The sequence below is a fragment of the Falco biarmicus genome, chromosome 2 (assembly GCF_023638135.1).
Source record: "Falco biarmicus isolate bFalBia1 chromosome 2, bFalBia1.pri, whole genome shotgun sequence".
NCBI lineage: Eukaryota > Metazoa > Chordata > Aves > Falconiformes > Falconidae > Falco > Falco biarmicus.
This window is the reverse complement of record NC_079289.1, coordinates 102504770-102526604: the sequence shown is the minus strand read 5'-3', so window position 1 is coordinate 102526604 and position 21835 is coordinate 102504770. Positions and strand designations below refer to the sequence as shown.

General features: G+C 39.2%; 1 protein-coding gene across 2 annotated transcripts in view; it reads right to left on the bottom strand.

The window, feature by feature from the left end:
* Positions 1 to 21835, bottom strand: part of ADAMTS5 (ADAM metallopeptidase with thrombospondin type 1 motif 5) — a 46821-nt gene that overhangs the window by 7043 nt on the left and 17943 nt on the right. Inside the window, exons 3-8 of one of the 2 annotated variants that reach the window (XM_056327675.1) lie at positions 12782 to 12949; positions 6520 to 6803; positions 5132 to 5315; positions 4521 to 4696; positions 3501 to 3676; positions 7 to 347 (exon numbers count right to left, since the gene is read on the bottom strand). In XM_056327675.1, the coding sequence (XP_056183650.1) occupies positions 263 to 347; positions 3501 to 3676; positions 4521 to 4696; positions 5132 to 5315; positions 6520 to 6803; positions 12782 to 12949 (1073 nt within the window). In that variant the 3' untranslated portion in view covers positions 7 to 262. Of the gene's footprint in view, positions 1 to 6; positions 348 to 3500; positions 3677 to 4520; positions 4697 to 5131; positions 5316 to 6519; positions 6804 to 12781; positions 12950 to 21835 lie in introns of those variants that run through there. The other variant, XM_056327674.1, reaches the window with a different exon arrangement.

Sequence of the window (21835 nt, the reverse complement as noted above, 5' to 3'; positions counted from 1 at the left end):
AAAAAGAACAAAAGAGCATTCAGTAGCTAGCTCGCCACAAGCCTCGAGTCTTACAGCAACGCCTAATGAAGTCGTGGGCGTGACACACCTTGCTTCGTTTTGGTTCAGGCCCTGAATCCATCTGGCTTGAGGCGCATCTAAGATTCATTTAACCAGGTTCCACTGTTTGTCTATTGTATCGTTCTTTATGTTTTTGAAGAGATCTCTACTGCACTTATTTCAAGTTGCTTAATCTTTAGCTTTAGTAACAATTTTATGTGAGTCAGATACAAGAGGAATGAAAAATAACAGATAGCTTATACATTTCAGCAAAGGGTGGGAGATATGAAATACGATGCACGCTTTGCCTGCCAAGGAAAAGATAATGAGATATGCATTGGTTACAGCTGTTTCTTGCTGGTTTTGCTATAATGATGATTAAGGAAAGCAAGAGCAGAGGAACAGCTGGGCAGAGGTACCTTGGGAACATTTGAAAATAATCTTGATCACTGAGAAAAAAATTGTTTACTTTGAAATTCACAAAGCCAAAGATTAATTTTCAAGTGTCTAATATGGGGTGCACCCAAATGTTTAATTTGTACCATCACAGAGTCCTCTCCATTGCTACTTACTAAATATCTTAATTCAGATTTTGAAAAAGTTATTTAACTTTTCCACCAAAAGTGACAAGCATTCAAAACCTGCAAGTCTGCTGGAACTTAGCACTATCTCAAGTATGTTATTTAGTTTAACTTTACTGATACATAGAAAAAATCTAAAGCCTATACAGAGCTATAAGCTACCAGCTGGACTTTGGAGACCTGATTTTCATTTCTAAATCTGTGACAAAACCATTTTGCAAATATCTCATATCTGAAAAGTTTAGCGCTGAAACTTCTAGGAAAAAAAGAATGAGAAAATATACTAAAAATATATAAAAGTGGAGGGGTCTCTTTTGGGACTGTTTAAAGGACAGACTGCTAATTTTTGAGAGTTTTTGACTGCACAAGTAGAGACCACACAAACGACAGATTAAACGTCTGGTCTATTCTGCTGCTATTTCCAATTACGGGACAACTGAAACTCTATTGGTGTAGCATCTCCAAAAAGCTGAAGGAATATGGTGTGAAAAACAGGCTGGGGGGCAACTCTGCTCTACAGCACTGCACAAATCTTTTTACATAACAGTTGCCAAAATAATTCTGTTAAAATATGTTATTAAAGTTACAAAATCATTTGTTCAAAAACGAAAAGCAATGCTGGAACATTTAAGTCATTTACACAAAGAACTGTAACACTCCATGTGCACAAAGAAGCACGGCAGCCCTAATTCTCCTCTTTCCAATTTTCTGACAATTTGGCATTACCGCCTTGTGATGAAAGTTCTTAGGACACAAGTTTTCCAGAAGATTATGTTTTGACTGCTTTAAAAGTAAGAAGTACAAACAAAAGTTACTGCAATTTTCTGCAATGGGAATTATTAGTTTCTCCTTGTACATTTAATAGTTTTCCTGTATATTTAATGTACAGATTGCTACAGTTTGGTTTATAATGGACATCAATGCAGGAGCTGCTAATTTTCAGTGGAGAAAAGATAATTTTACTGTAGCCACTGCCCTTTCATATGTAAAAACAGTTTACAGACAATTACTATTCCACTATTTTAATGACAGGTTTATTTTAAAGTCAATTACTCACAGGCTAAGGGAACTGTCTCAAACAGTATTTCTAGTAAAAAAAGAATCCTTGTCACTCCAAAACTCAATCAAAATCATGTTAGAACATACTTGTTACTTACAGGTTGACTATTACTTTCTAAATGAGGCAACTTTCTGAATGCATTGAGGTTGAATTAGTATTTTACTCTCCAACCAGTCTCATTTCAGTTAAAGGTGTGATTTGAGGAGTAAGATGGTAACCTCATCGAAATAATTATAATAGAAAATCTCCATTTCCAAATATACCTATGCTACAAATCTGGCCTCACTGAAATTGATGGAGACCCTTTAAGATTTTTGCTGGAGCTTGGATTCCAGCACGAGGATCAATACTGAACCACATGAAATATATCTCACACTTTCTTCATTTACACATCCTAGACATTTCAGTATTGACAAACTGGAAAAGATTTGGTTTATATAATTACTAATTTGGATGGAAAGTCATTCTTTTTGGCAGAGGTGTTTTGGCACCCTTAGGTGAGTAATCATTGGTTTACCAGGAAGAAAATCAGTTATGCTTATTTTTAGAATAAATTCACTCTCAAAGCCATTTTTGACCACAACTAATCAGTGTTTTGAAATGTATAGAAATAAAAGGTCATTTCAGAAGTCAGATTTCAACTTTTGATAGCTTTCAATATCCTATGTAAAAAAACGCAAGATATAAAAGAAAACCAAGTTTATGTACATTTTTAAAGATGATACACTAATGCAGTTACAGATACTGAGTAGAAATTGTCAACTGAAAGTTTCTAAGAGTAGATCAGTACAGCAGTCCTTTGAGACCTTGGAAACTATATAAATGATATTTAAAAATCCTCATTTTTCTATGAATCTTAAAGACTTGAAGAGGGAGGGAAACCGGAGTGCAGACAGAAGGCAGACTTACTTGAAATTGGTATCTCAGTACAAAGCTTAATGCTGCCCGCAATGTGGTCAGGGAAAACCATGGAGGTGTTTCTTTTTATTTTACTTGTATTAAGTTTTATTATAGTTAAAAGCTGAATTCTGACAGAAAAAGGGATAACTGCTATAAATATTTTCAATATATAAAAAAAAACAAATCTATCTGGAGATTGATATTTTACCAATGGACATGAAGGGACATAGCAAATGCCATGCTTAAACCTACATTTACTTCTGACATCTCATCTAGTCATCTAAGCTCCACATACACTCAGCAGTGTGAAAAAGTATTTTTTGGGTATAATCCTTCTCAGCTATTAAGGAAGGCTTTCACAGCTGCTGTCTGCTTATCTCCACTAACTACACAAGGAATACGTATCACTACATCAGGTGGGATGTCCTCACTGCTATTCAAAGTTAGATGAGATGAAACACATTCTCAGCACATAACTTGCTAACACAGCATCATCTGGGAAACGCAGAGTTTCAGATATACCCACATTAATCTGAACCCAACAACTTTCTGATTCACTCCTCTCTTCCCTTTCCTCTCGTAACCATAAGCCATCTGACACAGCAAGATTAGCAAGGAGCACGTGATGCTGTGCCTTACTGTAGGCAGACTTCCCATTAATGGGGTGTTCACCTGTATTACTGGCACTTTATGTCAGAAATGAACTGGGCACAGTGTTTGCCAGTTGATTATTTGCCAGTTTCAGGGTCATTAAAAGGACAGATGTAAACATCTGGAAAATGCAATGAAGCACAGGTAATGTACTTTTTTGCTCAATCTTCATATGAAAGTAAATTGCATTTAGAGACAGAAAGAAAGCAAGCACATAGCAGTTACTATCTGTACAACAACATACATTTACTAATACTCAAGATCAATACCTCTTTTTGGTAAAGGTTCCCATGACTTTTGTGCAGCTGGAATTGTCTCCTCCACACACACCACATTTGTCATACTGGAGCTTTGAACCAATGATGCCATCACAACCAGTTCGGATGCATTTTCCCCGGACACAGACTGAATTACTATATGGTCGACATTCAGTACCGTCAGTTACCTAGGCAATCAAATGACCATTAGTTAAAAGTACCAGGGAAAAGATTTGCTTTTGTCGATCTGACTGGCAAACCCCATTTACTTATTTACATCACCTATTCAGAACAGAGCGCCTATCCTGACAGGCCAGACTTGAGTTTCTCTAACATTCCCAGCACAAAACGATGAAATTTAGCAAAAGGCTGAAAGCAATGACAGATAATTCCACTGAAACACACTAAAATGACCCTGGCTTTAATAATGATCTAACAACTTTATTAAAAACAGTACTTGTAGATAGCCTTGCATTTGAGCTATCTACACCTAAATGTTACCTTTGTAGCATTTAGAGGCAGAAAATTGCAAGCATAAGCATGGAAGACATTTCAGTTCAAATTGCATCTGATATAATAAACTGACTACAAGTCACATCTATACTAATTGGCTAATTATTCTGCAGTAATTGGCTCCATAAGAGTTATTCTGAACTCCCTCAACATAAATCAGGGTAAAGCTTACTCTCTTACTTATAGTATTCTTTTTTTCCTCCAGAAAACCCCAGAATGACAGATGACTCTCCAGGCAGAAACTCCTTCCTCCACAACTGAAAGCAAACTAGTGCAGAACGCACTAAGAGGCCCATATTTTTCATGGATCCACATACTGAGATGTGGAGAAACTTACCTCATTTTAGAGGCCAGTTCTAGTCCTAATGTATAACGAGTGGGTCAAGCCATTAAATCTAACCACACAGTTAAATCTTTGAATCATATGACTAACTTCTTTTCCGTTTTGTAAGGAATGATTTCTAAGACACAAGACATTTCTAAACTGGAGTATGAAATCATGATTGGAGATGCCATTACCTTCTGAGAAAATACCACATAATAGCCAGTTCCTTTGGCTCGGCAGGTGAGCTTGCAAACATCCCCGGGAAGTACTCCAGCATACTTGGGGACCCATTCAACAAATGTCTTGACACCCTTTGCGTCAGACTGATAGCCATTCCTTGCTTCACACTGCTCTTGTCGAAAAGATTTAGCTGTAGAATTATTCACATCATTAGTGACTATTTCAGATCATGCTGCAAATATCATTACGCCCATCTATTATTCCCACTTATTTTTTACGTAATTTTTAAGTTACGTCACTTCACCTCTTTACTTGGAACTGGCCTTCAAATGCTTCAACTGTTTTAGCTTGGAAAGCTTCCCATGACATAATAAGCACTAAAGGACTACAGTTTGCATTACGGTTCATTTTCCATGACTGAAACTTCTTTTCATTCAAGTGTCCTTTCTGTATGGTGTCAGGGTGGGAATGGGGGAAGAATTACAGTACTGTATTAATGACGAATGTCTTGCCTTGGTAAATACAGTTTGGAGAAATGACAACAGACCTTTGTTGTTTCCTTTCACAGTAGATATTAAATATTTACTATCTATGAACTTAGAGACTGGAGCACGAAGGCACTCACCATTTGCCGGGCAGGGTGCGACATTGCAGGAGCGGTAGATGGCCCTCTTGCCGGTGCAGTACCGGCCGTTGTTTCTAGGAGCTGGGTTATTGCAGTGACGATAAGCAAACTGAACTCCTCCGCCACAAGTACGGGAGCACTGTCCCCAAGGTCCCCAGGACCCCCAGTTACCGTGGCTTGAAGCCTGCAATATATGGAACAGTGGGAGGTAAGGACATTATCCAAGTATGAACAAAGGTGCTACATCTCAAAGACACTGCTAATGTTTTCCTCGATTGAAGGTGACTCCTTGGTCATTTTAATGAGGGGTAACAGTCTTAGGAGCCTTCTTTCTCCCAGCAGAGTTCATTTCTGTCTTTTACCTGCACATTGATACACCTCATTTGGCACCGTGCATGAAACAAGTCAGTACCAGACCTTGCTCTGCACAGCCACCTTCAGCCTGTTTCATAGCAGACACCCATGCACCAGAAACACTGTCCATAGTCTCATGTGCTGTGCTCTTATTTTTTACTATTCCTACCAACAGGGCCCCTTAAACTAGCTCCAGGGGATTTGGCTCCCAGAATACGTTCATAAGAGTAACCTATGATTAATTAAATATAATTATTGTGATGGGTAGGTATTGCTTTGAATTACTGGCAAGAGATGGAGTTGTCAGATACAGTTTGCAACTCTGCTCAATTGGCTACCTAGAAAGAGTACTGCAACAGCACGTAAAAGTATATAATTCCATAAAAAAGGGTGTTGTAAGGGCTGTAACTTGATCTGAATGACTCTCATGGTAAGCTCTGCATGTCTTCTGTGGGCTACTGTCTACCCAGTAGATTTAGAAGTATCTGAGCTCTGCAGCTGACAGCTCTCATGAGCCTGGGGGACTCTTCAGATGTATAAAGTTGACAGAGGGGACTTTGTCATTGGAGGTACAAACTCTTCCGATCCAGAAATTGTCTTCTGGATGAACTTCATCCACCTTTCTCTTCACTACAGTTAGGGCCCTGGAGCCTTTCAGGTGAGGGCTGTAAATTAAATTTACAGATTTAATTTATCTTGCAGTCCATTGCCAAGAAGTCAGGAAGCTAAGAATAGGCCCCTGACAATTTCCATTTGCCTGAGACCTGACTTACTGAATGGACAAACCTTCCACTCTGAAGGGATGCTCCCAATTTTCCACGAATGAAGGCTTTCACACTTTGAGAAGAAATTATGTTTCCTGAAACTCAGCAGCACTTTTCCTATATCCCTTACCACTATCAGTCCAATTACATGCTAAAAAATAAGACAGCTTTCAATTTGACTTCCATAAAGTCCCTTTCACTCCCACAAAAATCAACGCCTTTGAGGATCATGCCTTCTAACATTCCCTAGGGTCACAGCTGGTAACTTACTGAGTAGTATTTCTTCTTGGTTTTGTCAACACATTTTCCCTGGAGGCAGATCCTCCCTTTTCCACATGGTGTTCCCTCCACAGCAGGCAGCTTCTTAGTCAGACAAACCATCTGACCTTGGCGCACAACTGCACACCAGAGGCGAGAGCACACATCCATACCGGGGCACACTGTATATTCGGGTCCAAACGCCAGTTTGCACTGACGAATGGCATCGTAGGTTTGGCCGGGAAGCTCCTCAGGACCCAGGATGTGCTTTCTTGGTTGGTCCAGCAAACAGTTACCTAAAAGAGCAAACCGACCTATTATTACTCATTTCCTAGTTTTCTCTGCAGTGCTGCAAATCTGTCATTCAAGTTAGGCAGACCGATAATGACAGCAAACCTCATTCAAAGGATGCTGATGTGAATGGAAAGGCTCTCTGAGGTGTCTTCAGGTTTTGCACAAGGTCATACCATTGCGACTGCGTTCTCACCCAGCAGCATACTCAGTGCCAAGCTGCCTATTTCCAATTTGAGGGTGTAAAGGAGTTTTACTCAGGTCCCTGTGGCCTTTCATCCTGGTTTCCTTTATTTGAATCGTCTCTGAACACATTCCACTCTATTCATCAATTTGTGATTTAAGGAATGATTAAGACTCATGGCAAAGTAAGCAAAATTTTCATTTGAATTTTGAGACAATGTCAGAAACAGTAAAGCTTCTAAAGGGATGCCAGAAAAATCACAATCAGCAGATCGGTAGCCAGTGAGGCACTTAAAAAAAAAACCAAACAACCAAGAAAAACCCCCCAGCAGATCAAAAGAAAAATACAAGCTGCATATCAAAACTGATGTTGGTGGTAAATCTGGACTGGGCTTTCCTTGTAAGGAATGATACCTGGCTGCTTCTGGAATTAGTTTGAAGAGGGCTATCTGTTTTATACAAAACCACATGAATAACGGAAAGAAAAGAGAAAAACAGCATAAACAAAGAACTGTATCTGTGTTTTCAGATATATGGCAGAGGTCAACATTTGTCTGGCCCACTCTAAACAATGAGAATTCACATTTACATTCTAGAGGATCTACTGATATATTTTTTTTACTATTGAAAACCTCACTGGTTGACATGCAGAACTATTTATTCAGTATAAACTCTTTTACACTTCATGAAAGGGGTATGTGGTCTGGGCAAGCTTCACTTATCCTTGGCCAAAATAATTTACCACAATTTACCTCACTTTGGAAACTACACTAGTATTCTTCAGTTGGATCACGTGTGAAAAAAAAGGTTATCTATAAACACCTCACTATTTACACAAAATGGAAGAGAATTTCAAGCTATGGCAGTGAATTTAAACAAACCAAAGACGCCATCTCTCAATGGCTTGGTTTTTCCCTCCAGAACACACACTTACTGCAATTATTTTTTTCCTCTGATGACTAAGGCCATTTAGCCAAATCAGCCAAAAATTATTTCTGCATCATCACTTACTACCAAAAAACCCTGTCTTGTTAAAACTGTTCCATTTGTCCTTTGCTGACCCTGATTCACCCCAGCCTTATCTTTAATCTGAATTACCCTGACTTTTTTAATGCAGACAAGGTGTGCCAATGCTACTGAGGAGCTGAGTGCCCTGAGATAAAGATAATTAAAAGTATTGAGGCTTTCAAGGCCTGTTGTAGTGTAAAATATTAGAGACACAGTGAGGAACCACAGATTTTTTTTTCCTGGAGTTTCTGAAAAGCGCATAATTGGCAAAAGTTGCTGTGAAAAATATACTTTGTAGAAGTAACAGCAGAAGCCCTACTTCATACACCTTGTGATTAGGGAGGAAGCTAGTACAGTGTTAGGGCAGCGGTAGGAAGGCACTAGCACGTCAACATTCAGTAGTAGACACTACTGTTGTATATATACTGCAGTCTATTGAATTCCCAAGTGGAACTATTATTCAGTATTTTAAAACATCTTAATAACACTTAATTTCACCATGACAGACACTGCTGCCCATCACTGAGATCTACTGTGACTGAAATATTTGCATATACTTGATCTGTCAGTCATTCTACTTAACCCATTTGAATGCCTTTCAGATGTAACAAAGTTTCACAAGCTTACTTAGCAAATACAGCATTTTCCCCCCTCCAGAACACAGGGGAATGAGATTCAAACTTCTCCTTAACTGATACTGCTCTGAGGAAACATGTATAATTTCTATAAAGCCAGGTGTTCCAGCTGATCTCACATGATAAATTCAAAACTGAAGATAGCAAAGGCCCCTAAGGATTCCCCACAGGAAAAATAGTGGCAGTGTCTATGTTTAGACAGGTTGCAATGAAGTGCAGGTGTTTCTACCGCCAGCTGGTCCAACCTCCTACTTGTCATGGTAACAAAAGACAGAGTTACGAAGTCGGAGAACGGTTTGCCCTGGGCCCCCTAGTTGAGAAGGCAGAGAGGGCTTCAGTCCACTACGTTATATTGCAACATACAGAGTACACCTATACTGCTAACCCCATTTTTTGTCCTGTGTACCAAAGAACATCTGTGTGCCCTGGGACACAGCAACATTGTTGGCTGATGACAGTATTAATTAAGCCATCTCATTATCTCCTCAACGTTATGTGTAATATATGTGGAAAAAAATAGGCAGAATAAATCTGTGCTGGAAGCAGTTTACCAGGATATACGTTAATTAAACCAGAAATAGTCCTTGTTTCAGGTTGCACAGAGCACTGAGTTCTGACTAAACACAATAAATCGCAAGCAATCATACCACAGCCTAGTTAGTGGTTGGCATGACAATAAAGGCAATTAGTACCTTAGGAGAGGGCTGGCTAAAAGCAGATGAAAATAGATGTCGCTGTCTTCTGGGCACTAACTGAGCCTTTTCTTCCTAAATGTCAAACTGCCATCTGGGCTTATCTCATGAGTGTAAACCCAATAGTGATATCATGACAATGATGTTTATAGTTCTCAGAGTGAGCCTCAGGGAATCAGCACCTTGATCTTCCCCAGACCTCCTGGTTGACCTTGGATGGGACATTTATACTGGGATTTATTCAGCTGACTTTAACTGCATGTGATGCTGGTATCTGCAATTCAGTCAGCTGTCAGATGTTTCACTACTCAGGCAAATGAGTTTATGCTGCAATTCAGCACCACTAATGGAACTGATGAGGTCAGTCAAACCACTGATGCCACTGATTAGAACCCTCTGCACTATGATGGGAACTTAACTAGCCAGTTTAGCAGTAGCTACCTACATAGTAAATACCCACATTTTATATAGCAAGTCCACTCCCCAACATCGCTTTCCAAACTCAGAAAGTAGGAACATCAGCACTTGAAAAAGTGATGTTAAAGAATTAAGAGAGTCAAGACTGTAGTGTTTTCTGTTACAGCACTATGGGATGAATATCCAAATCTATATGGGAAACTTACTTAAAGCTTTGATAAGACACTGTCTGTTCTTATGTAATGGACTATTGCTCACAGATCCAAACTTCTGGACTTCACATTTCACTATGCTTACCCATAAGAAGCAGAAGATGAAGCACTTTTATTTCCTTACACCAGTGCTGCCATGCCCTATTTGTCACAAAGCACAATTTATAACCTTATGCCTATTCACGCCAAAAGCCCAGTGCAAACTGCTTACGTGGCCTACCAGAGAATGGAAGAGTCTCCTCTTGTTCAGGGTTTCCCACTTAAGCTTCCTGTGACTATGCAAAATTCAATCACAAAGATCCTAAAAGAAAGTCTGCTGTGTGAATATCTGTATTCTTTTGTTGCAACTGCTATTTTGTGCCTTTCTTACCTACATTAAGCCTGCAACACTGCTCAAAATTACACCTGAATGGTTATGTTTTTTCCCCTCTGCCTAGCAGCACTTGAGAGGGAGAGGATTTTCTTCTTTCTATGGGAAGACTGCAGGAGAGCTCCTTCTTGAAAACAGAAGGGAGGGAAAAGACTGCAATGGTACGACAGTACACCTGCCCCAGCTAAGCAAAAAAATGAGCAACCCAAAAAGCAGACATATGCTTATTCTGAAGGAAAGACAGAAATATGGCACATTTGAACTGGTTTATTATCAGCCCAAAGCAGTGTGAAAGGCGGCATCAGCATGCTTTGCTAGGATCCTGTGGTTCTGGTACACTCAGTGTACATTACAAACGGGAATTATGGAGCTATGGATTCATCCACTGGCTGGAAGAAGAAAATAAAACCAGAAGTTCCCTTCCTAAAATAACACATCTCCTTTCAACACAATAATTTGAAGAAACTGCAATTTAAATCATTGACTTCTATTTTTACTTCATAGATACTGTTTGTATTCTAAGACAAATTTTTGATTTAAAATAAATAACTGAAAAATTATAAACTCTAACAGAAAAGAAAGACTGTTACTTAGAAAAGGTCTCTGAAGGCCTGATCTATCAAGAAAAGATTCCTTCAACACTGTATATTTGAAATCACACCAATAGCAGCAGTAAGAAAATTAATTCCCTGAGGACTATGGAACTCTATGATGAGAGGTTAAAATTTTCTATGAATTATTTCACCATATCGATAACTGTTTGAGACTACACGCTTGAGTGATAACTACTGATGAGTATTAGAAAGGGCAATGTACCCTAACTCATCCATTAACAGACTGGCAGATCCTAAGCCCTCTACATGCAGTAAAGAACACATGATTTTCTGAAGAGTGTCAGCAGCTGAGGACTGCCAAACTTCTTGTACACGAAGTCAGCACTCATGACTAACAAGGAGACCATAATGCAGCTCTGAAGGATGGGAAGCTCCTACCTAATTTTACTGGAAAAAAACCTGGCAGAATTATATTCTTAGACCTGTAAGACTAATTGTTACAGCCTTCCCTTACTTCCACATTGAGACTGGGTCCAGCTCATGGATAAGGGTCCAAATTTCAAGCATCCCTCCAGGTACAAACAAGCCAAAGGTTAGGTGGGTGGGAGAAACGCTCTTTTCTTTCTATATTGTTGGAGAAAGTAGCTAGCTGGATACATAGTAAAGAGAAGAAGTCAGGTCACAAAAAAGGGAAAAAATGAGAACAACGTTTCTACTTGCCTGCAGCAGGAAAGGAACAGAAGAGAAAAGATAGTTCAGAGTTCCTTGCACTCTTCAAGAAGACATTCATGGATGGCGAGGGAGGTCCCTTTTTTATTTTTGCCCCAGTGAACTGTACTGTACCTCAGTAACTAAACTCAAAAAGAAAAGCTCTCTTCATATCTGGAAACTAACTTGTAATATTAAGTCAATGCCAGAGCAATATGGGCCACAAAACAGGGCAGTACAGATTAATGGATCCAGTAAAATTGAGAGAAAAAATGAAGTCATTCTTCAACAGAGGAAAACAGGAGAAAGTATCTCGGAGAGCACTGAAATTAGCCAACAAAATATTTAAAAGCAGAAAAGCCTTTACATTCAGCAGACATACCATACTTTTTATCCATAAGCATTTTGGTTACCATAACAACTTGATCCATTCACTCAATTATGTCATTTTTATCTCAGCATTTTGGAATTTGAACAGTTTGTTTAAGAACTGCAGTTGCTTTGGGAGCACAATGAAGACTTTAAAATTCATTACAGAGGGAAGACTATGCTTTTTTATTACCACTTTTGGAAAATGAAAGTCTTGCACTTATCCTCCAAAGGGTAAATGACATATTTAACAAATATTAGTTACACGACATAGAAGGTAAGCTCCTGGCGCAGAAGTAATCTTTTATCATGTACAGCAGAGGAGTCTTAATTTTTGCTTACAGACCCTCTACATAAACATAATAAATACAATGGTATTAGAAATGTCATAAATATAATGGCATTATAAGTAAAAGAAATGTCATTAATAGTAAGAACACATACACTCTGCTAGCTGTAGTCTAACACTAAGTAGAGCATTATCAACCATTTTAACTTCTGTGAGGAAAAAGCCATTTCCTTGTGTCCTCTGTTTGAAGTACTCTCTGAGCTATTACCTATGGCGTTTGGGAAGACAAGACTAATTCCATGCTTTTGAAAAAAACCTCTCCATGTTCCAACCAAATTATTGCCAACACACACTCCATCAACTCTTTCTTTTCTTTCATGCAAAGGGAGGGTGAGACTCTGCCAGCCTTTCAGAACTTTGCCTGGTTTTGCAAGCACTTCCAAGATAGACCTGAAGATGAAGAAGCTGGTACGGAATGTTCTTATTAAAAAAACAGAACGCAGTAAAAATTAACATGTAGCTGACACAAGGTGTGATAATACATACCATGTCCATCATCGAAAAATTCTGTTATAGTTGCTGAAGTGCATTTGGACCAGGGTTTTGAAGCATCAATGCTAGTCAGAATGGAGGACATCAGGCGCTTATCTTCCATGGAGCCGAAGTTCTCCTCACAGAATTTGGAGTCATCATGAGAAAGCCCAAGCAAATGCCCTATATAAATGAAATAAATAAAATGACCTGGCTATCCATAACAGAGTTTACCTGCTGGAGCTCACAGTCAAGGTAAAATGAATTGCATAATTTGTTCTCAAATTCTGAACAGTAGCCCAAAGCAGGCCACTTGAAACAAGGTATCTCTCCTTGAAGACAGAAAAACTGTGACAGTTTACGCCATTACATATAGCAAGGCAGTAATGCCATCAGCTGACATGTCATTGAGCTGTGCTAACTGAAACCTGATGAAGACTAAAGTGAACTTTACTAATTTATATCAGTCAAAAATTTAGTTCTTACTGTTTCACCAAATCATCTTCAGCAAGAAAGCCAGATACTTCACTCTGTAAAGATGTTCTGCAACTGTTTAGAAAAGTGCTACAATATCTTCCTAAATGTACAAAAATGCTAGTATTTATGGAGCAACTAAACAAACTGTATGCAAATTCTTAAAGTGCGCTCCTCACTGAAGTGCAAGTACCCTGTAGAATACATCAAACAATCTGAATAATGATTTCAAATAGTCTCTTCCACTTAAGTCTTGTCTTGTGGAAGGGTTCTTTTTAGTGTTGTTTTGGTTAGTGTTTTAGTTTTGCTGCTTTTTATTTTTAAATGTATATGCTATTGGAAATTTATACTCCAGAACACAAAAGAATGTGCACACAAAGCAGCACATAATGGAACCTGCAAAAATCCTTAAAGTCCGGGGGAGTTCAGTCCAGTGCTATGTAAGTTCTTGAAAGTGTGACAGCAACCTCTTCTGTAGATCAGTGATCCCCATCTCTTGTCTCTGGGCAACAATAATAGATTGCAGGCCACACGCTTTGTTCCCTCTGTAAACATTAGGATTAATTTTTAATTTCTATGCCCACACTGGATTATTTCACAGCCGATTTACTATCCAAGAGGTAGAAGACTGAATGTGAACAGCAGCTGCAGGGAGTTCAAGGCTGAACTTAACACTCACGTCTTCAACCTAGGCCAGAAGATGATTCATCTGAGACCCAGGGCTGGACCAAGAGTGCTTTAATGATAAAGACAAAGACTACCTACCCATCAAAGCTGCCACAGAAGAAATTAACTTGATGGTCTCAAATAGCAGCTGAAGAGACACACTGTATTATTCTGTAATAACTAAAAGCCTGCTGTGTGCCATCAGCTTCAAGTTTTGGTGTAACTGCTGTAGATTGGCTGTAAGGTGACACAGGTAGGGACTGATAAGATATCCATAGGAATAGGCTTGACAATAGTAATAACAACAGTAATACCTACCATACAGGCTGGAAAAGAAGAAAATCAGGAAATTTTACCTATTTGCCTTATATAAACTTGTTGTTACGCTGTTTTCATCTGCTCTGGGGGAGAAGCCAAGAGGAACGAGATGGAGGCAGCACTCACTGGCAAGCTGTATCTGAGATTAGGAAAGCTGCTATCTGACCAGAACTATGTGTTAAGGCTGCCGAAGATTAGAAATCAGGGTTTCTGTCTTGTGAGAGAAGCCGAGGTAGCATCTGGCAGCCTTGCTCAAATGCTGGGTTCCTGAGCCAAGGGTGGAGCTACAGGAAAAGTGACAAGAGGACTTTGGTCTGTCACTTCCAGTTGTAACAGTGATGGCTGAGAACAGCCAGTCTGTCTTCTGCAGCTACTGAATCCTCACTGGAAGGGAGGCGGGAAGGAGAACGAAGAGGGCTTTTCTCTTTTTTTTCTTTCTTCCCCTGATGGGCACACATTTATCAACATCATTCAAATACAGCCACTATTTAAATAAAAGGACCTGTAGTATTTTAAATGCTAGCGAGAATTTTTTCAAGGAACCTGGGTTAACACTTAGGACAGCTAATACTACTTTGCCTGTTACTACTGTTGCTAATTGCTATTGCAATTGCATCACAAGTACATTGCTGCAAAAAACATAATGAATCAAACTTTCATACAGAAGGCATGTCTAATTACTGGTGTGTTTTATATGCAAAATTTGGGCTTTTCTTTTCTGATAGGTAAAATCACTTTTCTTTGACAATACTTGTTATATATGGGCCAGATAATACTACTTTTATTTCGTGCTGAGACGTGGCTGAATATCAGTAGGTATATGTCACATTTCAATCTGATATAGCACTATATAAATACTTGCTCTGAAGAGATGACAATGTCTGTATTTTTAAAGCCAAATGCTGGTGTTGAGCAAAATAATTCACTAGTAAGATTATTATTTCAGACGCATTTCTCTGACAGAGTAACCAAATAATCAGCATACCACTTCTAGCCCACTGAACAAATTCTGTGGAAGCATCACAAGCTGAGCATTCAAGGATTCAGCAACTACTGTGCCAATGAGGACTACCTCTGATTTTGCCAAAATCCTAGATACTGACAACGAGCGTCTCTTCAGGAAATGCAGATTATGTTATTTTTGGCTGCTGTTCTGTACAGTGTTATCACTAAGCTTGCATTCATGCTAATGCACTGAATGGCACCAGGTCACACCCCATGTCTGAGAACTACAAGCAGAGCTGACAGGTTAATGAACTTCAACACATGCCTAGTAGTAATATAACTAGAACCATTTTCTGCTGACATTGAATAACTCCTTGTAGCATGTTAACCAGTGCTCTGCTAACTTAAGCAAACATTTACTAGAGAGGGCTTCAGGCCTATCCCCTAGCTTTTGTTGATGGACACTCAACATGTGGCACAGCTCCCCCTTTACATCAGAATGACACACACTCTGCTTTGCAAAGCTGTTCAGGAGCTTCAGCCAGTTTCTTCTATTTACTTGAATCCATGCACCTGAATATTCATATACATATGTATATGATATACATATAATATCAATTAAACAGAAATACTTGCAAAAAATTAGCCCAGCAAGCAAGAAAATACCATGCTGGTTAGACCTAAGCCTCGCTATAGCAATCTTCTCTGAGACAACTTGCATGCTTAAAGGTTGCAGGAGGAATGCTTTTGTATTTAATGTCCCAAGACTGTTCATAGTTGTAGAAATTACTTCACTGCTGCATGCTTGTGGAATAAAGTAATGAGGTTCTGTCAGTGGAAAAGGAGTTCATTCCTAAGTCATTGGACTTGGTACTAAACAGCTCTGGGAGAATAACAAAAGCTGGAGAATTTTCTAAAACATTCAGCAGACTAATGTCACATGGCACAACATAATGCACGTTCAGTGTAGGGTATGAATAATAGTTGGGTACAAACCAGCAAACTGAGAATTTTTCATAGTGCTTAACATTTTATAGCACCATTCAGGACAACCAGAACTCTGTGATATGAAGGACTCAGTCTTGTAGGGCAGAATTCAAATTTCTTAACACCCTCTGACACCACTCTGCAACACTCTACCCATTTAAGATACAACTTTGCTCTCTATATGAATTCCTTTCTTGCACCAACCTCATCAGCCCTGGCTTTGGAAAGACCCCTCTGTCTTTCCTACGTGCATTTTTCAGCCCCAGCTCCTCCTGCAGTGCAGTCTGTAAGCAACCCCAGCTTAGACTACCTCCTATCAGAGCAATGTGGTCACACCACATCAAACTATGGAAATCCTACAGTCAGACAATATGAATGCCCCTGGAGAAGGCCTACAAGTATATTGTGCTTCAGCTTGCTCCTGGCTTCCCTAGCTAAAGATGATGTAGTTTCCTTCCCTCTCTATACTGAAAGATGCTCTGACTCTGCAGAGAATGTTATCGTTGAACTGTGGACTGAAGTTGTTGTTCTTCCCTTTTTTTCCTCTTTCATACAGACAAAAAAAAAAATAATCCTTCAGATATGATAAAGCTTGCAGCCAAATTTCAAGCTCTTCACTCTGAGCATAGGGACTGAAAATTTTTCCATAAAATGACTGCAAATTAGTCTCCCTCTCAGAAGTGGCTGGACAGTCTCTGTGGAGAAGTTCTGAGTAAATAAATAAAATGAAATGCTTCTCAGGTGACTATTCAGCACAGAACATTTCATCCCAAGTACTTTGGCAAAAGCGCAGGGAACTGCAATAGGGTCATCTTCTGGTAAGTGTCAAGCTACCGGTTTCACCTTTAATTAGACTGCAGCATAACTTCTATACTTTACAGTGATAAATGGGGTGAACTGAGGATATACCGCATTAACCGTGTCTACTTTGTCATATTAAATCAGGGTATTGTTCTAATGCATGACAAGAACTAAGTCACTTGGCAGATTTCAGCTTTTTGAGGAGAGGCTTCCCAAAGTATTTGTGAATCTCTCGTTACTTTTAAATTTTTCAAAAATAATATTTAAAAATCGTGACAAGGAAAGAAGCAGTAAGTAGCAAGTAATTGCCAAAATATGTAATTCTCATTGTCAGTATTTCAGCTTCTAAATCAGCCACCAGTGATAGTGAGGATAGTAGCTGTTTATAGCATTAAGTGTATGGATTCTAGCTGTTCATACCAATTTGCCAGTTAACTTTGTATGCATGCTTACAAACACTGTGAATGCAACTTTCAAAGTTTTATGGAACTAAAATTCATCACAACCTAAAGCTCGCTCCATCCTAACTTTGCCTTTTAAGATATTCTGACCAGACTTAAAACAGATTACAGCATATGACAAACTTCCAGTGACTCTTAAAACTGTTTGCATTTCATTAAAAATAATCAATATTCAAGATGTCACTGCAATCTGTAATCTCTAAATACTGCCTTGCTAAGGTATGCTCTTTTTAGCAGAGAAGTGAGAACAACAAAATACTTGTAGGCCTGTGCCCTTCATCCTTTTGCATCCAAACTGAAGAAGGGACACTCCCCCTCCTACTCGAGAGGTCTTCCCATCACCACCCCTTGCATGCGCGAACATGCTGGCATTATCACATATTGCTCAGGATATTAGGGTGGTTTCTGGCATTTACTTGTGGGGCGTTTCCTTTCATAAGAACAAAAGTGAAAAGGTTACAGGTGATTCTTCAAGTGATCCTGTATGTAAGCATAATTCCAGAGAAAGCTCTGGCCAAAAGCAAAGGCTTAAGAAACACAAATCTTACAAAAAAGGCATTTAGAAACAATGCCAATTTTAGCATAACACCATTTTGTACTACTATGACCTTCAAACCAGGCTATTGAAAAAAGAGAAAAAAAAAAAAAAAGGCTCCCAGCAGCTGTGTAAAATGATGACTGATTGAGAATGGGTTAGTAGATCATCTGATGTTTTCTAGTTAATGAAGCATCTTACTGGTGTTGACAGTTCCCACTGAGTGAAAATGACATAATATAATTTTACCAGCAGGATGGTGTTTAGTTAAGTTATGTTGTAGGAATGCACAAAATGGTAAAAGAAACAGATGGCGAGGAAGCAGGGTTTACCCTCATGCAAGTGAAGAGGAGCTAGCCTTCTTGTAAACTGGTTGCTTCCCAAACAGCAAAAAGACCAACCACCTAACACAGCCCTTCCTCACAGCCTCCCTTCTCCCCCTGAGGTGAGACGAAGTGTGACTACATCAGTAAACTGTTGAAAGCAGCATGAAAGCAACCTGCAGACTTTGGACCCTAGTATATTTTGGAATACCATCTGCAAGGGGATCTTGGCACAGCTCAGTCTGTTTAGATGAAGTGAAGCAAGAAACGAAGCAGTCACCAGCCCCCGGATCCCGGTTCACCTGCACTGTCTGCATTCCTGATAGCGGACCTTGCACTGCACAAGCTTCCCTACTCCAGCAACAACTGAAGGTCAACACTTGTTGTAGCCAACAGGAAATAATACCTGCAATGGCTTCAAAAGAATTCCTACACCTTGTAGGAATGGGGTGTATATTCCTAATAGAAGGTGAGAATACTCCAAAGCAATTATGACAAGTCAGCTAAAACTTACATCCTCTCTAAATATCAGGACACAAAGAGCTCTGCTGGTAAATCAGGAGGGCATCAGAGCTATGTTGGATGTGTGGTGAAGCACACTGAAGTGCAGCTATCTTCTTCCCAGGAGTGCTGGGAAGAAAAACAGAAGTTTGAATACTTTGAATTTTCTTAAAATATGTTGCCAGACAATATGCAGAGATCCTCTGAATGAATAGCATGCAAAAAATATTCTCATTTATTTGCCACTGGTGTCTCAAGCATAGGAATAAACAAAATAGAGTGTCTCTAGTGCATAGCAAGAAAACCCCAGTTTTTGTTAAAACACAAATTGCGGTGGCCCTTCTGGAGAAAAACCTCAATAACCTTGTTTATGGAAATACACAGATCTCTAGTGCTTGAACTGAACAGCATGTCAAAGCACAGCTTTTGCACTGAATTTGACCACAGGACACATGCAAAGTGACACGGCATGCTAAAAAATGCTGCAGGCATCATAATCTGTTTTCTCAGAAAAGCTCAACTCTGATGAAGCATGTGTTTTTCAGTGAGGTCATGCCTTTCACCTAATTTTCAGTGGAGATGACTGGAGTACAAAAGAAGGTCAAGTGATTTGCCCAAGGTTACTCATTGAGTCCCTGGCTCTCACAGGATCAGGATTCAGGAAGCTCCTGGCTCAACATTCCTTGGTCTAATCACCAGCCCCTACCTTCTGCAGGAGCCTCTCGCTCTCTTCATTGCTAAACAAAGATTGCATGTGGTAGCTTTCTTAAAATAAAACCATTTCTTTCTGCATGTACTGTGTTTTTTAACTTGTGTGAGTACTTGACTCCTTATTAATAACTGCATACTGATATGACTCAGAAATCTTCCTGAAGTCATGAGAATTTTGCAACAACGATGGACCTAAGCAATAACGATTAATAAAGTTGTTTTTTCATTAAAAAGAAGTGCTTTGAATTGCATAAGCTTACAAAAAACCATGCACAGAATATAAAACTGGCTATTCCTCTTTCTTCATACTTGAACTTTCCTTCCAATTTTCTTTTGACTGCTATCCATCACTTATGAAAGAAAAAAGGAAAAAAATAATCACTCTTTAAAATATCCAGCCCAGAGACAGTTTTTAATATTTCTGTCTAAAAAGAGTTCTTCAGACTGAATGAAACAATAGTCTGAAGTGTCGCTTCTTTTCAGGAGCAGACATAAAATAAAGCCACAATCATTCATACACCAGTCCTGCAGACTTTACACAAAACAAACTTCTGCTAAAATGGCTTGTTATAACATACTTGTATGGGAGATCACAGATATATTACCCCCATTTGCAGGCAAGAGTCTGTCCAGGCAATGTGGACTAGGCAATCAGAAACCACCATGGCCACACAGACTCAAATAATCATTAAAAAGATGTGGTCTTGGAGGTCTACACTACATCTGCTATGCTAATTAATGGGGCATGTAGAAGATAAATATTAATTTTAATGAAAAAGTGGGAGATGGTGACACCTATTTCACATCTGTCCAACTCAGCATAACTTGCAAAGAATGTAATTCGTGGCAGCTCATGCTAAATGAATGAACTGTCGGAGAGCAGACAGTGCAAGAATGTAAAAATTGCATTGCCTGCTGCCCATTTATTGGGTAATTCTGCCTTCCTCTCTGTGCTGGAAGTACTTTCTGCACAAAACTACATGATCATATCAGTAGTATTTACCTGCCAAGAAGGAAAGTAATCCCTACTTTCCCCTGCAGTCTGGAAGACTGGGGGTTCAGGCACACACAGATGAAGTGGACTTCTTTTAGAATCATGGAATCATAAAATAATATAGGTTGGAAAAGACCCTTAAGATCATTAAGTCCAACCATAAATCTAACACTGCCAAGTCCACCCCTAAAGCTGTCCCTAAAATAATTTTTGATAATGATTGTTCTGAAACATCAGGCAAAACACAGTTTCATTCCCAATTTTCTTATGGTTGCAGAGATGCTGGTATTTCACTCTATATATTTGGCTTAAAGTTATGATGTTTCAGGATCTGTAGCAGCTTTTCAAAGCATAGCACCTGTTTAATCTAATTCGTTATGAGGTTACGTATACACAAAGATCAGCACAACTCAAGAAAACCTCCTAAAACTCAGGCAATGTTAGTGCTGTGTCTGAGTCGCTTCCTGAAGTCTCTGGTTGGGAACTTGGCCCTCCATCTCCTCACTGCTCTGGCTGAATCGCTTCACAGGCATTGAGGTGGCAAAGATCCCAATCAGATTTAAAAGTACATGACAGATAAAGAAAAGCTCAAGCATATTCAGAACCTGAGGATTCAGTTTTTCTACATCATATCAATTTCCCCCTTCCATCTCTCCACTTTTCCACACAAAACTGTCTCAGCTTCACTAAAAATGGTCTAAGCACTATGTGTGCTGCATGTGGAACAAGTTTAAGTTATATGTAACATTATAAGTTAATTAAAATATTGTTGGGCAAGCCAAGATTTTTTACCCAAAATTTTACCCAACAACCTTTTGTACAGCTGATGTTTGGTTTTAGAAGCATCAGTTAACTTTTCTGCTCCGCTCTTCACCTCTTGTGAAGGCTTAGATTTGACCGCCCATCTTTGCTCTTAACCAAAGGGGGATATATGTTCATGAGAGCTTAATTCAACAGCTTTTGGAAGCAGAAGTTTAGATAGAACTTTGAAAAAGGTTCAAAAAGAAGGAATCAAGGAATTTTCCTGATGTATGTAATCAGAGAGGAACTGGACAAGGGTATTCTCTCCCTCTTTTTTGTTAAGAAAGCAAACCTGCCTAATTACGATTACCTGGATACTTGCCTAAACTTCATCTGTCATGAAGGAAACATTAACGCAAAAGTCAGAGAACCTTCACAATTTTTTTCCTGTGCTTGTGAAATTCTGTGCCCTTGGCAAAGAATCCCCCTTGAAATGAAAGGAAGATTTGTATCTGTCAAGTCTGAAGCTTGTCTTTATCTGCTTTATCTTGACAGCCTTGAAATCAAAGGGCTACATGTTCAGCAGCAGAAAAGAAAAGATGACTGTAGTTA